The sequence below is a fragment of the Dasypus novemcinctus genome, chromosome 10, assembly GCF_030445035.2.
Source record: "Dasypus novemcinctus isolate mDasNov1 chromosome 10, mDasNov1.1.hap2, whole genome shotgun sequence".
NCBI lineage: Eukaryota > Metazoa > Chordata > Mammalia > Cingulata > Dasypodidae > Dasypus > Dasypus novemcinctus.
In genome coordinates, this window is record NC_080682.1 from 58466457 (window position 1) to 58483786 (window position 17330).

Sequence of the window (17330 nt, forward strand, 5' to 3'; positions counted from 1 at the left end):
AATCAGGGCAAGAGACAGGCAAACATACATGTTTTGGGTGTCCCAGAAAGAGAAAACAAGAGAAAAGGGGCAGAAGGAATATTTGAGGAAATAATGGTAGAAAATTTCCCAATTCTATTGAAGGACATAGCTATCCATTTCCAAGAAGCACAACATACTCCAATCCAAATAAACCCCAACAGACCTACTCCAAGACACAGACTAATCACAATATCAAAAGCCAAAGAAAAAGAGAGAATTCTGAAAGCAGTAAAAGTGCATCATCATATACAAGGGATTCCCAGTAAGATTAAGTGATGATTTCTCTTCAGAAACCATGGAGAAAAGGCAGTGGTATGATAAATTTAAGATACTGTAAGAGAAAAACAGCCATCCAAGAATCTTACATCTGGCAAGACTGCCTTTCAAAAATGAGGGTGAGTTTAGAATATTCACAGATAAACAGTAACTGAGAGTTTGTAACTGAGAGACGGGCTTTGCAAGAAATAATAAAGGGAGTATTACAGCCTGAAAAGACAGAGGAGAGATTCTTGAGAGTCTAAAAATGAAGATTACATTAGTAAAACTAACTGAAAGTGGGAAAAGAGTGGTGAAAATAATATATGACAGATAAAATCCAAAGGACAAAATGGGTGAAGAACTGCCTTTATAGTAATAACATTGAATGTTAATGGTTAAACTTCCTAATCAAAAGACACAGACTGACAGAATGGATAAGAAAAAACAAACCATCTATATGCTGTCTACAAGGGACTCACCTTACACCCAAGGATACAAATAGAATGAAAGTAAAAGGATGGAAAAAAATGTTCCATGCATGCAGTAAAAAGAAAAAAAAGCTGGAGTAGCAATATTTATATCAAATGAAATAGACTTTAATGGGAAGCGCATGTGGCTCAAGCAATTGGGCTCCCATCTACCATACGGGAGACCCCGCACTGGATTTAAGCTGGCCTGTGCCACTGAGGGCTGATGGCATGTGCTGTGGAGAGCTGGCGCAGCAAGATAGCACAGCATGGGAAGATGGAGGGGAGAGACAGTGAGAGGTGAAGCAGACAAGGGAGATGAGGCAGCTCAAGCAGTTAAATGCCTCTCTCCTATACCAGAAGCCCCAAGATTGGTTCCTGGTGCCTCCTAAAGAGAAAAAAGATGAGCAGAAAAGACAAGCAGACACGGAAAGAACACATGGTGAATGAATACACAGAGCAGAGAGTGTCAATAATAAAAAGCGTGGGACGGAAATGTAAAAAAAAAAAAAAAAAACAAAGCTGTTCCAGACACAAAAGGGCAAATACTATCTGACTGCAGTACTAGGAATCAAATATATTGTGTAACATACTGCATAATTTAAAAAAATTTATATGCATCCAGTAATTTAATTGAGAAGTCTTATGTTTTTATTCACCTGTATTTTATTTTTAAATTCTTGTTTATATGTTCAATAATTAAATGTACAAAATAAAGCTTAAAAAAAGCAAAGTTGTTACTACTGATAATGAAGTACATTATATATTAACAAAAGGGGCAATTAACCAGAAAGTAATAACAATTATAAAGGTATATGCAACTAAGCAGGGTGCTCCAAAATAAATGAGGCAAACGCCGCCAAAAGTGAAGGGAATAGACAACTCTACAGTAACAGCTGCAGAATTCAGTACATCGCTCTCGTCACTGGATAGAATATCTGGGCAAAGGATCAATAAAGAAACAGGGGAGTGGGTGTAGCTCAGGGGTTGAGTGCCTGCTTCCCATATAGAAAGACAGACAGAGAAAGGGAGGGAAGGAGGGAGAGTGAGAATAAGAGAGAAAGGAAGAAAGGAAAAAAGAAAGCACTTGAATAAAATTATAAATGAACTAAACCTAATAGACCTATACAGAACGTAGCACCCCAAAACAGCAGGATATACATTCTTCTCAACTGCTCATGGATCCTTCTCCAGGATAGATATGTTGGATCACAAAACAAATCTCAATAAATTTTAAAAGATCGAAATGGAAATGAAGCTGGGAATCAACAACAAGCAGAGAAAGGGAAAATTCACAGATATATGGAGAAACTCTTAAATAATCAATGGGTCAAATAAGAAACTGCAAAAAGAATTCAACCAGAAAATATCTTGGGAAATGAGTGAAAAAAGAATACAACAATACCAATGTTCATAGCATCATTATTCACAATTGCTAAAATAAGGAAACAACCCATGTGCCCATTAACTGATGATTAGATAAACAAAATGTGGTAAAAATATACAACGGAATACTATTCAGCTGTAAAGAAAAAATGAAATCAGGATGCATAGGGAAGCATTAATGAACCCTGAAGACATTATACTAAGTGAAATAAGTCTGACACAAAAGGAAAAATTTTGTATGATTTCACTAATATGAACTAAAACAATGAGTAAACACAGGGAGACAAATTCTAGAGTACAGGTTACTAGGAAATTGAATGTTGGTTGAAAACGGGAGCTGATGCTTAATGTATGTAGAATTTTTAATAAACTTTATTATAAATGTGTGGAAATGAACAGAGCTGATGGTAATACATTATAGTGAGTATAACTAACACTGCTGATTTATAAATGTGATTGTGGCTGAAAGGGGTAGTCTGTGGATGTAATATTTCAATTGAAAGGAAGCTAGAGAATAATGTAGAGACTGTATTAAAATGGTCTTGGTGGTGGATAGAGATCATGGTTAATAGTAAAAGAATATTCTTTCCTTTACAAGGTATATTAGCCAAAAGGGTGCTGATGCAAAATACCAGAAGTCTGCTGGCTTTTATAAAGGGTATATATTTGGGGTAGAAGCTTACAATTACTAGGCTATTAGGTGTAAATTACTTCCCTCACCAAAGTCTGTTGCCACATGATGGAGCGAGATGGCTGCTGACCTATGCAAGGATTCAGGTTTCCTGGGTTCCTCCCTTCCCAGGGCTCATTTTATTCCAGGATCAGCTGCTGTGCTTTCTCCATAAGGCCAGTTGTAGACTATCAGGCAAACAGCTCATCTCTCCTCCCGGGGACCTCTGCTTTCTCTAATTAAGCCTTATCTGCTTCTCTATGTGTTTACTGCCCAGCCTCCAGCTCAAAACTCCAACTTCCCTTCTCTGTGTTGTGGTTTCTCTTTGAGTCCCCACTCACCAAGGGGGCAGGGACTCAACATCCTACTGACATGGCCCAATAAAAGCCTTAAATCATTATTTAATGAAGTAACAGTGAATCCAATAAAACTTAATATGCCTAGAGGAAAAGACCAGTTCACAAATATAATCCAATATCTACTTTTAGAATTCATAAACAATATCGAACTGCTGCACAAAGTGTTCAATATACGGTGATACAGGGGAAAATTACAACTAATGTAACTTATGGATTATAACAGTAATACTGTAATAATTTTCAGCCATAGAACATAAGATATATATCAATTCTAAGGGAAAACAATAGGAGGGTAAAAGAGGGTATGGGATTTTTCCTTTTGAAGTAATGAAAATGTTCTAAAATTGACTGTGGCGATGACAGTATAACTGTGATGAACATGAGAGCCAATGAGAGTGCACTCTGAACAGAATGTAAGCATGGGACTGTATAACACACTGAATCCTGTGGTGGAAGATGGACTGTGGTTAACAAGAAACATGAGAACATTCTCTCATGAACTATAACAAATATAAAATACTAATATGGGTGGGTTGCGGGAAAAAAATACACCAAATGAAAGACACTGGCTATAGTTAGTAGTAATATTTTGGTACTCTTTCAAAGTTTGTAACAATTGTTTCACAACAATGTAAGGTATTGGTGGTGTGGTCATTATGGGAACCCTGTATGATATTCATGTTTGTTTTGAAAATTCACAACCTTATAGTATAAGTTATTATACTATTGTTACTCCATTAGTTATACTATTGTTATATTATTATTATTATTGTTATGGATATTCATGTATGAATGATAAACATCAATTAAAAAAAACACAAGAACACAATATATCAAAAACTGTAGGATACAATGAAGGCAGTGCTGAGAGGGAAATTTACAGCTCTCAATGCTTACATTAAAAAAGAAGAGCTAAAATCAATGACCTAACCACACAGCTGGAAGAACTAGAAAAAGAACGGCAAACTATTCCGAAAGCAGCAGAAGGAACAAAATAACGAAGATCAGAGCAAAAATAATGAACTGAGGGGAAAAAGAATTAACAAAACCAAAAGTTGGTACTTTGAGGTGATTAAAAATAAATTGACAAACCCTTAGCTAGACTGAAAAAAATAGAAATGCAAATAAATAAAATCAGAAATAAAAATGTGGACATTAGTATTAACCCCACAGAAATAAAACAAATCACAAGAGGACTCTATGAACAACTGCACGCCAACAAACTAGACAACACAGATGAAATAGACAAATTCTTAGGAACTACAGAGCTGGTGTAGCTCAGTGGTTGAGCACCTGCTTCACATGTACGAGTTCTGGGTTCAATCCACAGTACGTCCTAAAAGAAAAATTCCTAGCAACATACAAACAACCCACATATTCTTGTTTTCATTTGTCTTGAGATATTTATTGACTTCCTCAAACTTAAAACACTTTTGTGAGTCAAAGGACTTTGTCAAGGAGGTGAAAAGACAGCCTGTCAAAAGGAGAAAATATTTGGAAACTACATAAGGGTTTGATTTCCATTCTATATAAAGAGTCATACAACTCAAAAAAAAAAAGGCAAGCAACCCAATTAAAAAATGGACAAAAGATTTAAATGGACATTTCTCTAAAGAGGAAATACAAATGGCAAAAAGCTATGAAAAAAATGTTCAATATCACTAGGTCTTAGGGAAATGCAAATCAAAACTACAATGAGATTTCATCTCACATCTCATACAATGGCCATTATTTAAAAAGCACAAACTACAAATGCTGAAGAGGATGTGGAGAAATAGGAAAAAGCATTCACTATTCGTGGGATTGTGGAACAATGTAGCCTCTGTGGAAGACAGTTTGGCAGTTCCTCCAGAAACTAAATACATAGAACTGCCATAAGATCCGGAAATCCCGTTATGTATTACTCAGCCAAGAGGTGCTGATGCAAAGTATCAGAAATTTGTTGGTTTTTATAAAGGGTATTTATTTTGGGTAAAAGCTTACAGTTACAAGCCCCTAAAAATTCCAACTTAAGATACCATAAGAGGTATTTTCTCACCAAAGTCTGTTGCCATGTGTTGAAGCAAGACAGTTGCCAAGCTCTGCAAGGGCTCAGCCACCTTCTTCCTCTTAAGGCTCTATGGGCCCAGGTTCTTCCTATCTCAGCTGTAGGCTGGAGATCTCATTTCTTTCTCAGCCTTCTCAGCTGCTCAGGGCTTTGGTCTCTTCAGCTGCAAACTATCAGGTGAATGGCTCAGCTCTCCCCAGGGCTTAAGCTATTTGAGCCTTCTCCTTTGTCACATGACTGGTCTGAAATGATCAAGTTCTCTCCTCTTCTGTGTCCATGGAGCTCTTTCTTACCATGCCTTCTTCTGTGTGTCTTCTTGAGTGAGTGTCCATTTATATAGCCCACCAAGGGGGCAGGGACTTAAAGTGAGTTACACCTTACCAAAATGGTCGAATCAAAGCCCTTATCTTAACGTAATTTAATCAAAGACATCTCAGCTCAATCTAACAAAATCAAAGGGGATCATACCCAGAGAAACAGTTTACAAACATAATGTCTCTTTGGAATTCATAAATAATCTCAAACTGCCACACTCTTATTAGGAAATTAGGAATGTATCCAGAAGAACTGAAAACAGGAACATGAACAGACATTTGCACACTGATGTTCATAGCAGCATTACTCACAACTGCTAAAAGATGGAAACAGCCCAAGTGTCCATCCACTAATGAATGGATAAACAAAATGTGGTATGCACATGTAATGGAATACTATTTTATATTAGGAAAAATGAAGGGAAGCAGATGTGGCTCAAGCAACTGGGCTCCCATCTAATATATAGGAGGTCCAGGGTTTGATGCCCAGGGCCTCCTGTTGAAGGCAAGCTGGCCCACGTGGAGTGCTGGCAAGCTCAGAGTGCTGCCCCGCGCAGGAGTGCTGGCACCCGGGGAGAGCTGATGAAACAAGATGACGCAACAAAAAGAGACACAGAGGAGAGACAATCAGAGATGCAGCAGGCAGGGAGCTGAGGTGGTGCAAGAGAATGATTACCTCTCTCCCACTCCAGAAGGTCCCAGGATCGATTCCCAGAGCTGCCTAGTAAGAATACAAGTAGACACAGAAGAACACACAGTGAATGGACACAGAGAGCAGACAATGGGGGGAAGGGAGGAGAAATAAATCTTTAAAATAAAAAAGAAATGAAATTGGGACACATATGACAACATGGATGAAACTTGAGGACATTATGCTGAATGAAATATTTTGTCCTTGTGGTCTCATTAATATGAACTAAATACAAAGAATAAACACATGGAGTTAAAATCTAGAGTGTAAGTCATTACAAAGTAGGATGAAGGGTGAGAAAGGGTACTTGCAATTAACGTATGTAGATACGTTTTAATTAGCTTGACTATAAAAGTGTGGAAGTGAATAGAGTTGAAGGTAACACATTATAGTGAGTATAACTAACATGACTGGTTTATAAAAGCGCTCATGGCTGAAAAGGGTAGGCTAGGGAGGTAAATGTCAACTGAATGTAAGCTAGGGAAGTGGACTTGGCCCAGTGGTTAGGGCATCCGTCTACCACATGGGAGGTCCGCGGTTCAAACCCTGGGCCTCCTTGACCCGTGTGGAGCTGGCCCATGCGCAGTGCTGATATGCACAAGGAGTGCCATGCCATGCAGGGGTGTCCCCCGTGTAGGGGAGCCCCACGCGCAAGGAGTGCGCCCCGTAAGGAGAGCCGCCCAGTGCAAAAGAAAGTGCAGCCTGCCTAAGAATGGCGCCGCACACACGGAGAGCTGACACAACAAGATGACACAACAAAAAGAAACACAGATTCCTGTGCTGCTGACAACAGAAGCAGACAAAGAAGATGACGCAGCAAATGGACACAGAACAGACAACCAGGGCGGGTGGCGGGGGGGAGGGAAGGGGAGAGATATAAATAAAAAAAAAGAAAGTAAACTAAAGAATAATCTAGGGACTGAATAGTATAGTGAGTCTGGAGGTAGATGAGGATTGAGGTTAATAGTACAAATACAAGAAGGTCCCAGGAACTAAAATAAACGTGTGTCGCTATTACAAGGTAGTAAGAAGATGTATGGGAAAATACAATTAATGTAACTTATGTACTATAGTTAGTAACAATATTGTAGTATTCATGAAGCAATGTCAAAGAAGGTACTACATCAATGCTAGTGATCAATAAGAGGGGGGTATGGGATTTTTTCTTTTGGACTCAAGAAAACACTCAAAAATTTACTGAGGTGATAACTGCACAACTCTGTGATGAAAGTGAGAGCCACTAAGTATACACTTTTGATGGATGGTCCAAGGTTCAGGACTATATAACAAAGTAAACTATGTGTTAGATGATGGACTGTGGTTAACAGTACAACTATGACAGCATTCTCATGAACTATAATAAATGTACAATACTAATACATGGTGCTAATAATAAGGGGGTATTAGAAAAAAATATACCAAACATAAGCTATGACCATAGTTAATAGTAATATTTTGATGATCTTTCATAATCTGTAACAAATGTTCCACAACGATGTATGGTGTTGGTAGACGGGTGATGTTTGGGAATTCTGCACGTTATGCACGACTGTTTTGTAAGTTCTCAATTTCTTTAATAAAAAATATATTTATCAGTTTTAATAAAAGGATCTGAGAGGTCAAAACCAATTTAGGATATTTTAAAGAAGCTTAAGAAAATTAGGAATATAAAGGAGCTCCCTTATCTTGAAAATAGACACTTATCAAAACCTATAGCACACATCATACTTGAGAATGAGTGTAAGAATGGGACTAAAGCAAGGATGTCCACCCCCACCACTCTTATTTAATATAGGAATCCCATATCATCATAATAAACAATATAGGACAAGAAAAAGAAATAAGAGGACTCTGGAGCAAACCTGTCATTGCTTTCAGGTAATACAATCATCTACACAGAAAATCTAAAGAAACCAACAAGCAAGCAATTCGAATATAAGAATTCACCAAGGTGGTTTTAACAATGATCAATTTATCAGAAACTGGGAAATGGATGTGGCTCAACCACTTGGGCTCCAGTCTACCATATAGGAGGTATAGGGTTCGATGCCCAGGGCCTCTTGGTGAGGGCAAGCTGGCCCACACAGAGTGCCAGCTCATGTGGGAATGTGGCCCTGCTAAGGAGAGCCGCCCTGCGTGGGAATGCCGCCTCGTGCAGGGAAAGCCACCCCACGCAGGAGTGCTGGCTGGCACAGCAAGATGTGGCAACATGAGAAACAGAGGAGAGAAAATAAGAAGACAGAGCGGAAAAGGGAGCTGAGGTGGTTCAAGAGAGTAATCACCTCTCTCCCACTCCGGAAAGTCGCAGGATCAGTTCCTGGAGCTGCCTAATGAGAATACAAGCAGACACAGAAGAACAGCGAATGGACACAGAGAACAGACAGTGGGGGGAATGGGGGGTGGAAGAAATAAAATAAAATTAAAAATCTTAAAAAAAAAAAAAAAAGAAAGAAAGAAAGAAAGCCATCATCTCAAATGGGGTCATGGATTTTGAAGAAAAAAAAATTATCAAAATCAACAGCATTAGTTTATGCCAGTAATAACCAACTTAAAATACTGAAAATAAATCATTCACAATAGCAACAAAAACTACAAAGTAACTAGAACTTAACCTAACAAAGCTTGCTCCGTATGCAAAGAACATTTTAAAATTCTTGATTTATGAAAATGAAAAGATGAAAGACTATAAAATTATAAAGATTTCAAATACCCTCTAAATTAATCTATAAATCTAATAAAAATTTGTGCTGTATTTTTGGGGAAAGTGAACAAATATATTCTATCATTTATTTGAAAAGGCACTTATGATTACAAATAATAGACTGATATGCATTTACCAACTCTCTCTTCTAAAAGGTCCATTAAAATGACAATAAACAAATATAAAAGACACCGTAAAGCCACAAGGACAAATTACAGGAGAGAAGTTAACAGCAAATGAAAGATGGTGATTTCACCAAAACTTTAGAAGCTGGAAAAAAAATGAACAAGAATAAGTAACTGACAGTAGGATGAAGAAAGGTAAAACTAAGTCTAAGGAGAGAAGTCATCAAGAAGAAAGCCATGGAGCCAATGTGGCTCAGTGGTTTGAGCACTGGCTTTCCACATACCAGGTCCCAGGTTCAAATCATGGTCCCGGTACCTCAAAAAAAAAAAAAAGCCTGCTTCAGCGATTGAATTTCCAGAAGCTAAAGAGTTAAGAAGTGCCAGGTTCCTCTGAATGCTTATGGCATATGGCTTAAAGGACTGGTTGAAAGCATAAGAACCTTTAAGAACATCTTGAAACCCAGAACAAACTACCACCACCCACCACTCCATATAATCAGGTGATATGCACCCATTCTCGCACAAAATTGAAAGGGAGGGATGAAGGGATGATGAAGGCAGAAATGAGGTGCCACAGTGGAAGCAGGGGATTATCTGAAAACATATTTCAAATGGTGAGAATCCCTCAGCCCTCATCCTCACTCAGATTTTAGAACACTAGTAATCAGACTTATACCATATAGAAGATTAGAAGGTCCATCTCTGGAAAAGTTGAATAGACTAAAAGAAAAGACTTTATACCATGCGCCGCTGGACCCAAGAGATCACCTATAATAAAACTCACTAGTCGACAAACCTCTTTCTCACACAGAGATTTCTAATTAGTTTTGAGTCTTACTCTTAAGTATGAATGGACAGCTAAAGACGAAGAGACACTTAAAGAAAGCTGATAATACAATAAACAAAGACCTAAAGGGAAAAGGGTGAATTGTTTAATAAATAGTGATGAGAAAATGGATTCATTATATGGATAAAAATAAAACTAAATACATACCTCACACTATTTACTACAGATTAGAGATTTTAGGAAACCTGGCTTTTGGTCAGGGGTCTGTCATAAATTACCTTTGTGGCCTTGATAAGTCATTTCATTTTTCTGGACCTCAGTTTTCTCCTTTATAAAATAGGAGGGGGCAGTAATTAGATAATCTTTGGGGCCCCTGTTAATACTAGCACAGTTGTCTAAGACTAGAATGGTTAAGGCCAAATATAGACTATAAGAGCAAATCAGTTTGAAAGAGCCACTAGATGGTGTCCTGCTCCAGGGTACTATACATACCATAAATTATAATCCACAAAGTCAAAGGTATATTTCTAGCATTTGACTGGTACCTCAATACTACTTTGGCAGCTATGGGATCACAGAATTTTCCGACCAGATTATTAACTCTTTCAGAACTAGCAAGAGTCCAACATCTGTATCAACAGCACTTAGTAACTGGGCAAAAAAAAGCCCAGTGAACTACAATGAAGGAAGTCAGAAGTATGAAAAATTTTACAGAACATGTAGGGGTGGGGGAATGGAGGGGAGTGCAGGATATAGGAAACAGGAAGCTTCTTAGGTAGAAAGTCACTGAAAATGTAAGAGATTAAAGCCAGTGATAATATATAATCAAATAATTAAGATTAAATGACTTTAAGAATCATTTCAGGAACATTTAAGTCTCTCAAATTACTTCTCATACCCCTTTTTTTGTCCCTGAGGTACCAGAGGCTGGGAATTGAATCCAGGACCCGTATGAAGGAAGCCGGCACTCAACCACTGAGCCACACTGGCTTCCCTGAGTTGGTTTTGTTCTTGCTTGTGTTTTTTTTTCTTCGCTTTTTTCAGGAGGCACCGGGAACCAAACCCAGGACCTCCCATGTAGGAGGCAGGCACTCAACCACTTGAGAGCCATATCTGATTCCCCATATCCCTTTTTGATATAGAAAACTAGGTCCTGGAAAAGAGATATAAGGCACATGTTATGTGTACTTTAAAACGTTCTTTTTTAATTTTCTACTTCTTTCTTGGATGTTAAATAGTATACCATCTAAATAAAAATAATGATCCACCATAAGCAATTACAGAAAGACAAACTAATGTAACTACTTTGTTAATTCTAACATTTTTCACTAAAATATGAGTTGAGTATTTCTCTCTTATAAGAAAGACACTACAAAACTCTTCCAAAGAATAATGAATAAGATGAAAAATTTCTCCATAAAGAACCCTGATGTTAAAAATCAAGAAATCAGTAAACAGGATTGTCCAATAGCTTGGCAAGGCTAATGAACATACCTGAAAACTACAATGAAAAGAGGGTTTAATGAGGTAATTTGCTGGATTCTAATCAAAACTCATTTAAATAGTGCTAAACTAGCCTTCCAGTACCATTGCAAAACAGCTAAAAATACTGAAGAGGGTTCAGGTGACTATAAGACCAATAATGGTTGTAGGTTTAAGACCAAAGTTAAAATACGGTTTAGGAGCTTTTATTCCTTGGGGGAAGCTAACATTTCATCCATCATCAAAATCTGTCACCCAAGCAAAGAACAATTGCAGTCCAGTTCTTCAGATATTTGTATGATTAAAAAATTGATACAAAAAAGTCTCCCAAGAATTTTACAAAACTGATTTTGGGGCCTTTGGATTGTAACTTTGTTTATGAAAACTTATTCCTACATTATGAAAAGGTTTTATTAATCAAATACTAGTTTTGTGATCTTGAATTTAAATTCAATATCTAAGTTTTACTTTATTTTAAAAAGCTTTTCACACGTCCTATATACCTAGACACATGCATTCCTGTGAGACTATTACTGTTCTTTATTTTCTATCAGTTTTACTAGATTATCATGACAGTGCTGTTACCTGGTCGTACTCCAAGGCTCCTGGGTAGAGCGGCCATCCAAGGAATAATTCTGCAATCACACATCCCAACGACCACATGTCTATGGCTTCACAAAACGGCAACCCCAATATAATCTCTGGAGCTCTGAAATGTAAAAAAAAAAAAAGATCAGGGTAATTTTCCTTTAAAATTTCCTGATTTCATCTGACATTCTAAGTTACTGGATGCTCTATTTTTAGTAACTAACAACTTTTCAGAACTCTCTGGAACCCAGCCACAATCCTGCATTACGCTGAACAGGACCTGTATTAGTCAGCCAAAGGGGTGCTGATGCAAAATACCAGAAATCGGTTGGTTTTTATAAAGGGTATTTATTTGGGGTAGGAGCTTACACATACTAAGCCATAAGGCATAAGTTACTTCCCTCACCAAAGTCTATTTGGAGCAAGATGGCTGCTGACGGCTGTGAGGATTCAGGCTTCCTAGGTTCCTCTGAGCTCAGCTCCTGTTTTCTTCACAAGGACAGCTGTAGACTATGAGGCTCTCTAGGCTTTGCCTCCCTCCACAAGGTCAGCTGTGGACTATCAGGCAAATGGCTCTGTTTCTTTCCCCTTTCTCTGGGGCTCCAGTTTAAGACTTCAGCATCAAACACCAACATTAGGAACCCCCAACTCTGTTCTTTGCCATGCCTTTTATCTGTGAGTCCCCATCCACCAAAGGGTGGGGACATAATGCCCTAATCATAACTCAGTCATGCCCAGGTACAGATCAGATTACAAACATAATCCAATATTTCTTTTTGGAATTCATCAGTAATATCAAACTGCTACAGACCATATTACTCTTAAGTCCCTTTACCTAAATCTTTATCCATTATAGAGTCTTATTAACACAATATAAAAAAAAGTGAAAAAGGGAAGCGAATTTGGCTCAACTGACAGAGCATCGCCTACCACATGGAACGTCCAGGGCCTCCTGACCCAAGTGGTGAGTTGGCCCATGCGCAGTGCTTGATGCACAAGGAGTGCCATGCCACACAGGGGTGTCCCCCGCGTACGGGAGCCCCACGCACAAGGAGTGAGCCCCGTAAGGAGAGCTGCCCTGCGCGAAAAAAGCACAGCCTGCCCAGGAGTAGCACCGTACCCACAGAAAGCTGAAGCAGCAGGATGACGCAATAAAGAGACACAGATTCCCAGTGCTGCTGACAAGAATGCAAGCAGACACAGAAGAACATACAGCAAATGGACAGAGAGTAGACAAGGGGGGGGGGGGAGGGGAGAGAAAAAATAAAAACGAAAGCCTTAAATAAAAGAAAAAGTAAAAACACAGATCTTGTTTTTTTAAGACTACAGCATATTAAAAAGAGAAATGATAAACTATACATGTAAGCACTGTGACATCAATAGAACTGAAAAACAGACATTAAGGGATAAGAACAACAAAAAAAGATATCAAAAAAACACCAAATGCTAAAAGGGTATCTACACCTAGATATTATTTCAGAACACAATAAGTATTCACAAAATTAGGACCATTCGGCATCCAGGGGACAAAAGCAAGCACTGTTTAAAAAGGGAGAAAGTTTAGGATAAATCAATAGTTGAAATGCCTTTTGGCACTTGGAGGATTTTGACTGCTTAGAAAATATACTCTGTGAAATACAGCATTCCCATTGTTGTTACTTCACATCACTCTCCTATGAGAAGAATAAAGTCCAAGGAGAGCCTCCATATATAGGGAGATGTGTAATTCCAGAGGAAGTCAAACAGAAAAGTTGCAAGAACAGTACAATGAATATTTTTTCCCTAAACCATTTGAGAATAATTTGCCAAATCCCTATATACTTTGTATTGTATTTCCGACAAATGAGAATACCCACTTACATAATCATCAAAATCAGGAAATGAACACAGATATATCTCTACCATCTAAGGCTCAGGCCCCATTCCAGTATGGTCAATTATACTAATAACGCCCTTTAGAGCAAAGGGATCAACTTCAGAATCATGCATTGCATTTAGCTGTCCTATCTCTTTTAGTCTCTGTCAGTCTGGATAGTTTCTCAGCCTTTCCTTGATTTCAATGATCTTTGCATAAAATATTACAGGCCAGTTATTTTGTAGAACATCCCTCAGTGTGGTTTTGTTTCATGGTTCCTCATAATTAGATTCAGATTATACATCCCTAGAGGAATATCACAAAAGCGATGTTTTCTCATTGTATCCGATCAGGTAGCAACACAATTTTGATTTGTTCCATTACTGATAATGTTCACCCTGATCATTTGATTAACATTATATCTGCTAGATTTCTCCATTACCAAGTTCCTCTTTTTCCCTTTTAAGTATTTGAGGGATTTCAATTTGAAACTACATAAATATACTGTTCTTATCAAACTTTCAATGTATTCATTTATTTACCTGCACAAATATAGATTAAATCCTATTTTATTTAATGGGTTATAATCCATTATATTATCATTATTTATCTTAATATTCAAATTTACCCAGATTTGAGAGCTCCTTGAAGGTTTTATGTTCTTTTGACATGTCTCTATCATTCCCCCATCATTTCTTTGCTTTCTGGCAAAGCCTGATATTCCTAATTCATCATCCTCTTTCTCTGCCCCAGCTCTGGAAAAAGGCACTTCTCCAAGGATCCCTGGTTTCTTTTAGTGGAGAACAGTACTTAGAAAACAAGGTCTGAGAGCTGGAGCCCTCTTTACCATTGGGATATTCCAAGGCCCACTCGTGTATATAAATATATGTGTAATATTGTACATACATAATTATACATACACAGGAATATACTACATATACATACATACACATACATTTACAGATAGATATTTAAAGCTATGTGTTCATAATGATAATATCCAATTCTAATCTAGATATATCTAATTCCAACCTAGAATTCCAATTCTAGTTTTCCCTTTCATATCTGGAGTTCCCTTCTCTAAATAGTGATAAACCTGGCTTTCATTGCCCTTAAACACATTTACTTATCTGATCAATGTACCTGTAAGCAATCAATCTCTCCCACTGTCACCCTCCCAGCCCCTACCGCATAGACACCTACCTCAACTTCCCTTGCTGGACCAGCAAGGCCCTTTCTTCACTTTACAAGAACCCCCTTCTCCACTCAAGCTAAGTGCACACCAGGTCACCACCACTCTCCCCAACATAAACACCCTCAATCCTCTTGAGCTCTGACATTTTGCACCAGCCTGCTCCCATATGGATTCTCTTCTCACCCTGTACGAGGCTACCTACACAAAAAGAGAAACCATTCTCATCCTGCAGTAGATCTCTCCCCTGTGTGAACACTCTCCTCACCTTGCTTAAGCTCGAAATACCTTGCATACTGGGCCAATGCTACCATGGATCACCCTCACCCCCCACATGTTCACCCTCCTCAACCTACTTAGGCCTCACCACCCATAGATTTGGATATTAATTGCCATTCAAATTCAGCAAGCATGCTAATTTGGTGGGGTTAGTACACCTCTGCTAGATTCGTGAACTTTAATGTAATATTTAGAGGGCCTGGAATGCAGCCCAGGAATCTTCATTTTGAGAAGTATCACAGCTGATCTGAAGTACTTAAGTAGTTGTCAGACTAATGGTCCCAGGCCCCTACAGTATGTATGTATGTATACACATATGTGTGTGTGGGATGTGTGGGTATATGGTAAAAGTAGAGATCTATTCAAGATTAAGGTCAAGGGCACAATACCCTCTTGGAAATAATATATTTATTATAACACTTGCTAGGCCAGTTAAAATAAACTTTCTGCTAATTTCTTTAACTGAGACTGCTGGCTGTCATTATCTTTCAAGGCAGTGTTTTTCAAACCTTTCTGCACATTACAATCGCATGGTCCTTGGTCACACCCCAGAACAATAAAATGAGAAACCCAAAGGATGGGACTTAGGCATCAATATTTAAAGCTCCCCAGGTGATTCCAATGTATATAGCTAAAGTTGAGACCCAGCGCCCTAGACTCAAGTAGTCAGACCAATACGAAGTCTGTCCCACCCCCTTCCTACAGCTTTTCTGACCAGGATAAATGGAAAGCACAATGACTCTTCTACTCCTAGCTGTTTCTGTAATTAATACATAGATTCAGACCATTAATCAATCCACAAGCATTTCTTGAAAACGAATAAGCAACATGGAGAGAGGTTAGGAGGTACAAAAAAGATCTTTAAAACATAGTTGAGAGGCTTTCATTCTTTTAACGAAACACCTGATCAATAAGTGTTTGTGTAGATGTATACATGTATTATATTCAGATTAAGCAAGTGCTAAATTATGTGGTAGAAAGAGAAAAAACAAGTTACATTAGGTTATCAATCCTATGTTTTCACGATGTCATACAAAAGAAATTAGAAAAGAGGGAGAGCTTATCCCATCCTTTTTAGAACCTACCACAGAATAGGCACTCAGTAAACATTTCTTAAATAAATAATCCTAACACAGATTGAGTCACACCAAGGAAACATCACAGAGAAGTCTAGGTATGAACTAGGCCTTGAGGAATAGAAGTCTAGGCAGAAAGAAAGAGAATGGGCACAGGAATTTATTAAAAACATTCAAAGCAAAAACTCAGTTTCCAAAATTTGCTAATGATGTTTAATCATGTACTAATTTGAATCCAAAAGAAGAATTATTTAAAGATTGACAGCGCTATAGCTGTGTAAGAGCTTCATGACTATTTTAAAATATTTAATATGAAAAAATCTTCAAAAGATTTGAAATTTGTTAATGTAAAAAATTTCAACAATACACTGGCAATGAAATAAAACAATGATAGTACCTAGGTCATACAATTTAAAGAGATCAAAATTATTTCAATTCTGCTTAATAGTAAGGAGTTTCTGTCAATTGAACAATAAGCAATGAAGTCCTTCTATCATTTGCTACCATTTAATGAATGAGCCAGATTTCTAGTTGATGGTGACTAGAATTTGGAGATTCCATCTTTACAAACGCTTGAAGAGAAATCACTTCAGAGGAATCATTTCAATTCAGATCTTCAAGGTTAGTTGTGCAAGAAATCTGTTGGAGAAAATGCCTCTGAAGGATACAGGGGGGAGGTGTAGGTAGGGAGAACATTTAGATCTTGAAGGTCTGACATGAGTTAAAAAAATATATAAATAAGAGGAGCAAAAGAAGAAATAGGTAGAAAGAACCCCAGATTGCAGTGTAGTTAACAGAAAGTCCTGGGAAGCAGATGTTGCTCAACTGACAGAGGGTCCATCTACCATAAGCGAGGCCCAGGGTTCAAACCCAGGGCCTCCTGACCTTTGTGATGAGCTGGCCCATGCACAGTGCTGATGCACGCAAGGAGTGCCCTGCCACGCAGGGGTGTCCCCCGCGTAGAGGAGCCCCAAGCACAAGGAGTGCACCCTGTAAGGAGAGCTGCCCGGTGCAAAAAAAAGTGCAGCCTGC

General features: G+C 38.2%; 1 protein-coding gene across 19 annotated transcripts in view; it reads right to left on the minus strand.

Moving 5' to 3' along the window:
• Positions 1 to 17330, minus strand: part of HIPK3 (homeodomain interacting protein kinase 3) — a 147900-nt gene that overhangs the window by 35178 nt on the left and 95392 nt on the right. For all 19 annotated transcript variants that reach the window (XM_058305592.2, XM_023586563.3, XM_023586565.3 and 16 more), the window contains exon 3: positions 11894 to 12017. In XM_058305592.2, the coding sequence (XP_058161575.1) occupies positions 11894 to 12017 (124 nt within the window). The remainder of the gene's footprint in view (positions 1 to 11893; positions 12018 to 17330) is intronic.